Consider the following 7,500-nt stretch of genomic DNA (forward strand, 5'->3'; position numbering starts at 1 on the left):
TCTCTCTATATATATATATATATATATATATATATATATATATATATATATATATATGAACACAAGCACAAACACAATCACGTGAACACAAAAATTAAAATGAAACTAGCCACTATTTCTCATTGTGGCTAGTTTCATTTTCACACACACACACACACACACACACACACACACACACACACACACACACACACACACACACACACATATATATATATATATATATATATATATATATATATATATATATATATTTACATATGTATACGAGTAGCGGCTGCGCCGCACCTGGCTACACTTCGCTTCCTTAGGGCTTCGCCCATATGTAACTCAATATTATCAACTGTGAAATAAAAGAAGCATGTTATACAAATAATTATCTATGTAAGGGCACAGATCAATGTTGATCCTTAGACGGTTCGCTTTCATCGGATTCTTCTCCATCATAGTCCTTTTCTGCGTCAAATCGGCGTTTAGGAGATATACGACCTTCATCACTGTTTTCTTCACTCATCCTCTTAATTATGGCGAAGTTTCTTGTTCTTATCGTGTTTCCAAAATGTCATCTTTAAGTTTCTGCAGTGAATCTTCAGTGTTGGGTGACACACATCTTAATTGCTTAATTGTTTGAAGAAGTTTTTAGGAATAGTAATTGTTCTGTGCTCCTGACATCAGGGGTCAGATGTTGCCGGTGTTGCCTCTAGGTTGACTTCTGCTGTAATGAATTTGCTCGAGAAGGACGCCCAAGAGGTGGCCTATGAGCCTGAGAAGGACGCCCAAGAGGTGGCCTATGAGCCCAGGAAGGACGCCCAAGAGGTGGCCTATGAGCCTGAGAAGGACGCCTAAGAGGTGGTCTATGAACCCGAGAAGGACGCCCAAGAGGTGGCCTATGAGCCTGAGAAGGACGCCCAAGAGGTGGCCTATGAGCCCAGGAAGGACGCCCAAGAGGTGGCCTATGAGCCCAGAAAGGACGGCCAAGAGGTGGCCTATGAGCCTGAGAAGGACGCCCAAGAGGTGGCCTATGAGCCTGAGAAGGACGCCCAAGAGGTGGCCTATGAGCCCAGGAAGGACGCCCAAGAGGTGGCCTATGAGCCTGAGAAGGACGCCCAAGAGGTGGCCTATGAGCCCAGAAAGGACGCCCAAGAGGTGGCCTATGAGCCTGAGAAGGACGCCCAAGAGGTGGCCTATGAGCCTGAGAAGGACGCCCAAGAGGTGGCCTATGAGCCTGAGAAGGACGCCCAAGAGGTGGCCTATGAGCCTGAGAAGGACGCCCAAGAGGTGGCCTATGAGCCCAGGAAGGACGGCCAAGAGGTGGCCTATGAGCCTGAGAAGGACGCCCAAGAGGTGGCCTATGAGCCTGAGAAGGACGCCCAAGAGGTGGCCTATGAGCCCAGAAAGGACGCCCAAGAGGTGGCCTATGAGCCTGAGAAGGACGGCCAAGAGGTGGCCTATGAGCCCAGAAAGGACGCCCAAGAGGTGGCCTATGAGCCTGAGAAGGACGCCCAAGAGGTGGCCTATGAGCCTGAGAAGGACGCCCAAGAGGTGGCCTATGAGCCTGAGAAGGACGCCCAAGAGGTGGCCTATGAGCCCAGGAAGGACGGCCAAGAGGTGGCCTATGAGGCTGAGAAGGACGCCCAAGAGGTGGTCTATGAGCCCAGAAAGGACGGCCAAGAGGTGGCCTATGATCCTGAGAAGGACGGCCAAGAGGTGGCCTATGAGGCTGAGAAGGACGCCCAAGAGGTGGTCTATGAGCCCAGAAAGGACGGCCAAGAGGTGGCCTATGAGCCTGAGAAGGACGCCCAAGAGGTGGCCTATGAGCCCAAGAAGGACGCCCAAGAGGTGGTCCATAAGCCCAAGAAGGACGGCCAAGGGGAGATATATGAGCCCAAGAAGGACGCCCAAGAGGTGGCCTATGAGCCTTAGAAGGACGCCCAAGAGGTGGTCTATAAGCCCAAAAAGGACGCCCAAGGGGAGGTATATGAGCCCAAGAAGGACGCCCAATACGTGGCCTATGAGCCTGAGAAGGACGGCCAAGAGGTGGTCTATAAGCCCAAGAAGGACGGCCAAGGGGAGGTATATGAGCCCAAGAAAGACGCCAAAGAGGTGGTCTATAAGCCCAAGAAGGACGGCCAAGGGGAGGTATATGAGCCCTAGAAGGACGGCCAAGAGGTGGCCTATGAGCCCAAGAAGGACGGCCAAGAGGTGGCCTATGAGCCCAAGAAGGACGCCCAAGAGGTGGTCTATAAGCCCGAGAAGGACGGCCAAGGGGAGGTATATGAGCCCAAGAAGGACGCCCAAGAGGTGGCCTATGAGCCCAAGAAGGACGCCCAAGAGGTGGCCTATGAGCCCAAGAAGGACGCCCAAGAGGTGGTCTATAAGCCCGAGAAGGACGGCCAAGGGGAGGTATATGAGCCCAAGAAGGACGGCCAAGAGGTGGCCTATGAGCCCAAGGAGGACGTCCAAGAGATGGCCTATGAGCCCAAGAAGGACGCCCAAGAGGTGGCCTATGAGCCCAAGAAGGACGCCCAAGAGGTGGTCTATATGCCCGAGAAGGACGGCCAAGGGGAGGTATATGAGCCCAAGAAGGACGCCCAAGAGGTGGCCTATGAGCCCAAGAAGGACGCCCTAGAGGTAGTCTATAAGCCCAAGAAGGACGGCCAAGGGGAGGTATATGAGCCCAAGAAGGACGCCCAATACGTGGCCTATGAGCCCAGGAAGGACGCCCAAGAGGTGGCCTATGAGCCCAAGAAGGACGCCCAAGAGGTGGTCTATAAGCCCAAGAAGGACGGCCAAGGGGAGGTATATGAGCCCAAGAAGGACGCCCAAGAGGTGGCCTATGAGCCCAAGAAGGACGCCCAAGAGGTGGTCTATAAGCCCAAGAAGGACGGCCAAGAGGTGGCCTATGAGCCTGAGAAGGACGGCCAAGAGGTGGCCTATGAGCCCAAGAAGGACGCCCAAGAGGTGGTCTATAAGCCCAAGAAGGACGGCCAAGGGGAGGTATATGAGCCCAAGAAGGACGCCCAAGAGGTGGCCTATGAGCCCAAGAAGGACGCCCAAGAGGTGGCCTATGAGCCTGAGAAGGACGGCCAAGAGGTGGCCTATGAGCCCAAGAAGGACGCCCAAGAGGTGGTCTATAAGCCCAAGAAGGACGGCCAAGGGGAGGTATATGAGCCCAGGAAGGACGCCCAAGAGGTGGCCTATGAGCCCAGAAAGGACGCCCAAGAGGTGGCCTATGAGCCTGAGAAGGACGCCCAAGAGGTGGCCTATGAGCCCAGAAAGGACGCCCAAGAGGTGGCCTATGAACCTGAGAAGGACGCCCAAGAGGTGGCCTATGAGCCTGAGAAGGACGCCCAAGAGGTGGCCTATGAGCCTGAGAAGGACGCCCAAGAGGTGGCCTATGAGCCTGAGAAGGACGCCCAAGAGGTGGCCTATGAGCCTGAGAAGGACGCCCAAGAGGTGGCCTATGAGCCCAGGAAGGACGGCCAAGAGGTGGCCTATGAGGCTGAGAAGGACGCCCAAGAGGTGGTCTATGAGCCCATAAAGGACGCCCAAGAGGTGGCCTATGAGCCTGAGAAGGACGCCCAAGAGGTGGCCTATGAGCCTGAGAAGGACGCCCAAGAGGTGGTCCATAAGCCCAAGAAGGACGGCCAAGAGGAGGTATATGAGCCCAAGAAGGACGGCCAAGAGGTGGTCTATAAGCCCGAGAAGGACGGCCAAGGGGAGGTATATGAGCCCAAGAAGGACGTCCAAGAGGTGGTCTATGAGCCCAAGAAGGACGCCCAAGAGGTGGCCTATGAGCCCAAGAAGGACGCCCAAGAGGTGGTCTATAAGCCCGAGAAGGACGGCCAAGGGGAGGTATATGAGCCCAAGAAGGACGGCCAAGAGGTGGCCTATGAGCCCAAGAAGGACGCCCAAGAGGTGGCCTATGAGCCCAAGAAGGACGCCCAAGAGGTGGTCTATAAGCCCGAGAAGGACGGCCAAGGGGAGGTATATGAGCCCAAGAAGGACGGCCAAGAGGTGGCCTATGAGCCCAAGAAGGACGCCCAAGAGGTGGCCTATGAGCCCAAGAAGGACGCCCAAGAGGTGGTCTATGAGCCCAAGAAGGACGCCCAAGAGGTGGCCTATGAGCCCAAGAAGGACGCCCAAGAGGTGGTCTATAAGCCTTAGAAGGACGCCCAAGAGGTGGTCTATAAGCCCAAAAAGGACGCCCAAGGGGAGGTATATGAGCCCAAGAAGGACGCCCAATACGTGGCCTATGAGCCTGAGAAGGACGGCCAAGAGGTGGTCTATAAGCCCAAGAAGGACGGCCAAGGGGAGGTATATGAGCCCTAGAAGGACGGCCAAGAGGTGGCCTATGAGCCCAAGAAGGACGGCCAAGAGGTGGCCTATGAGCCCAAGAAGGACGCCCAAGAGGTGGTCTATAAGCCCGAGAAGGACGGCCAAGGGGAGGTATATGAGCCCAAGAAGGACGCCCAAGAGGTGGCCTATGAGCCTGAGAAGGACGCCCAAGAGGTGGCCTATGAGCCCAGGAAGGACGCCCAAGAGGTGGCCTATGAGCCTGAGAAGGACGCCCAAGAGGTGGCCTATGAGCCCAGAAAGGACGCCCAAGAGGTGGCCTATGAGCCTGAGAAGGACGCCCAAGAGGTGGCCTATGAGCCTGAGAAGGACGCCCAAGAGGTGGTCTATGAGCCAAAGAAGGACGCCCAAGAGGTGGTCTATGAACCCGGGAAGGACGCCCAAGAGGTGGCCTATGAGCCTGAGAAGGACGCCCAAGAGGTGGCCTATGAGCCCAAGAAGGACGCCCAAGAGGTGGTCCATAAGCCCAAGAAGGACGGCCAAGGGGAGGTATATGAGCCCAAGAAGGACGCCCAAGAGGTGGCCTATGAGCCTGAGAAGGACAGCCAAGAGGTGGTCTATAAGCCCAAGAAGGACGGCCAAGGGGAAGTATATGAGCCCAAGAAGGACGCCCAAGAGGTGGTCTATAAGCCCAAAAAGGACGCCCAATGGGAGGTATATGAGCCCAAGAAGGACGCCCAATACGTGGCCTATGAGCCTGAGAAGGACGGCCAAGGGGAGGTATATGAGCCCAAGAAAGACGCCAAAGAGGTGGTCTATAGAAGGACGCCCAAAAGGTGGCCTATGAGCCCAAGAAGGACGCCCAAGAGGTGGTCTATAAGCCCGAGAAGGACGGCCAAGGGGAGGTATATGAGCCCAAGAAGGACGCCCAAGAGGTGGCCTATAAGCCCAAGAAGGACGGCCAAGGGGAGGTATATGAGCCCAAGAAAGACTCCCAAGAGGTGGTCTATAAGCCCGAGAAGGACGGCCAAGGGGAGGTATATGAGCCCTAGAAGGACGGCGAAGAGGTGGCCTATGAGCCCAAGAAGGACGTCCAAGAGGTGGCCTATGAGCCCAAGAAGGACGTCCAAGAGGTGGCCTATGAGCCCAAGAAGGACGCCCAAGAGGTGGTCTATAAGTCCGAGAAGGACGGCCAAGGGGAGGTATATGAGCCCAAGAAGGACGGCCAAGAGGTGGCCTATGAGCCCAAGAAGGACGCCCAAGAGGTGGCCTATGAGCCCAAGAAGGACGTCCAAGAGGTGGCCTATGATCCCAAGAAGGACGCCCAAGAGGTGGTCTATAAGCCCAAGAAGGACTGCCAAGGGGAGGAATATGAGCCCAAGAAGGACGCCCAAGAGGTGGCCTATGAGCCCAAGAAGGACGCCCAAGAGGTGGTCTATAAGCCCAAGAAGGACGGCCAAGAGGTGGCCTATGAGCCTGAGAAGGACGGCCAAGAGGTGGCCTATGAGCCCAAGAAGGACGGCCAAGGGGAGGTATATGAGCCCAAGAAGGACGCCCAAGAGGTGGCCTATGAGCCCAAGAAGGACGCCCAAGAGGTGGTCTATAAGCCCAAGAAGGACGGCCAAGGGGAGGTATATGAACCTGAGAAGGACGGCCAAGAGGTGGCCTATGAGCCCAAGAAGGACGCCCAAGAGGTGGTCTATAAGCCCGAGAAGGACGGCCAAGGGGAGGTATATGAGCCCAAGAAGGACCCCCAAGAGGTGGCCTATGAGCCCAAGAAGGACGCCCAAGAGGTGGCCTATGAGCCCAAGAAGGACGCCCAAGAGGTGGTCTATAAGCCCGAGAAGGACGGCCAAGGGGAGGTATATGAGCCCAAGAAGGACGGCCAAGAGGTGGTCTATGATCCCAAGAAGGACGCCCCAGAGGTGGTCTATAAGCCCAAGAAGGACGGCCAAGGGGAGGTATATGAGCCCAAGAAGGATGCCCAAGAGGTGGCCTATGAGCCCAAGAAGGACGCCCAAGAGGTGGTCTATAAGCCCAAGAAGGACGGCCAAGGGGAGGTATGTGAGCCCAAGAAGGACGCCCAAGAGGTGGCCTATGAGCCCAAGAAGGACGCCCTAGAGGTAGTCTATAAGCACAAGAAGGACAGCCAATGGGAGGTATATGAGCCCAAGAAGGACGCCCAAAAGGTTGCCTATGAGCCCAAGAAGGACGCCCAAGTGGTGGTCTATAAGACCAAGAAGGACGCCCAAGGGGAGGTATATGAGCCCAAGAAGGATGCCCAAGAGGTGGCCTATGAGCCCAAGAAGGACGCCCAAGAGGTGGTCTATAAGCCCAAGAAGGACGGCCAAGGGGAGGTATATGAGCCCAAGAAGGACGCCCAAGAGGTGGCCTATGAGCCCAAGAAGGACGCCCAAGTGGTGGTCTATAAGCCCAAGAAGGACGGCCAAGGGGAGGTATATGAGCCCAAGAAGGACGGCCAAGAGGTGGCCTATGAGCCCAAGAAGGACGGCCAAGAGGTGGCCTATGAGCCCAAGAAGGACGGCCAAGAGGTGGCCTATGAGCCCAAGAAGGACGCCCAAGAGGTGGTCTATAAGCCCGAGAAGGACGGCCAAGGGGAGGTATATGAGCCTGAGAAGGACGGTCAAGGGGAAGTATATGAGCCCAAGAAGGACGGCCAAGAGGTGGCCTATGAGCCCAAGAAGGACGCCCAAGAGGTGGTCTATAAGCTCGAGAAGGACGGCCAAGGGGAGGTATATGAGCCTGAGAAGGACGGCCAAGGGGAGGTATATGAGCCCAAGAAGGACGCCCAAGAGGTGGCCTATGAGCCCAAGAAGGACGCCCAAGTGGTGGTCTATAAGCCCAAGAAGGACGGCCAAGAGGTGGCCTATGAGCCCAAGAAGGACGGCCAAGAGGTGGCCTATGAGCCCAAGAAGGACGGCCAAGAGGTGGCCTATGAGCCCAAGAAGGACGGCCAAGAGGTGGCCTATGAGCCCAAGAAGGACGCCCAAGAGGTGGTCTATAAGCCCGAGAAGGACGGCCAAGGGGAGGTATATGAGCCCAAGAAGGACGCCCAAGAGGTGGTCTATGAGCCCAAGCCCGTGTTCAGGCTTCATAGCGGTAGTAGTGATATCCTAGATACCTTTATATGGGTTTCCCCAAAACACCAACACCACCGAGGTAATTTATTTATCTGAGATTCTA

General features: G+C 55.8%; 1 protein-coding gene across 1 annotated transcript in view; it reads left to right on the forward strand.

Annotated features, from left to right (window-relative positions):
• LOC138865455 (uncharacterized) overlaps positions 1-7,500 on the forward strand; it is a 19,124-nt gene that overhangs the window by 9,794 nt on the left and 1,830 nt on the right. Inside the window, exons 2-15 of the mRNA XM_070135943.1 lie at positions 676-783; positions 1,939-2,139; positions 2,380-2,532; positions 2,599-2,763; positions 4,183-4,281; positions 4,921-5,076; positions 5,118-5,333; positions 5,574-5,726; positions 5,859-5,990; positions 6,342-6,584; positions 6,684-6,815; positions 6,882-7,013; positions 7,113-7,244; positions 7,323-7,476. Of these exons, the coding sequence (XP_069992044.1) occupies positions 676-783; positions 1,939-2,139; positions 2,380-2,532; positions 2,599-2,763; positions 4,183-4,281; positions 4,921-5,076; positions 5,118-5,333; positions 5,574-5,726; positions 5,859-5,990; positions 6,342-6,584; positions 6,684-6,815; positions 6,882-7,013; positions 7,113-7,244; positions 7,323-7,476 (2,176 nt within the window). The remainder of the gene's footprint in view (positions 1-675; positions 784-1,938; positions 2,140-2,379; positions 2,533-2,598; positions 2,764-4,182; positions 4,282-4,920; positions 5,077-5,117; positions 5,334-5,573; positions 5,727-5,858; positions 5,991-6,341; positions 6,585-6,683; positions 6,816-6,881; positions 7,014-7,112; positions 7,245-7,322; positions 7,477-7,500) is intronic.

The sequence above is a fragment of the Penaeus vannamei genome, chromosome 2 (assembly GCF_042767895.1).
Source record: "Penaeus vannamei isolate JL-2024 chromosome 2, ASM4276789v1, whole genome shotgun sequence".
NCBI classification, from domain to species: Eukaryota; Metazoa; Arthropoda; class Malacostraca; order Decapoda; family Penaeidae; genus Penaeus; species Penaeus vannamei.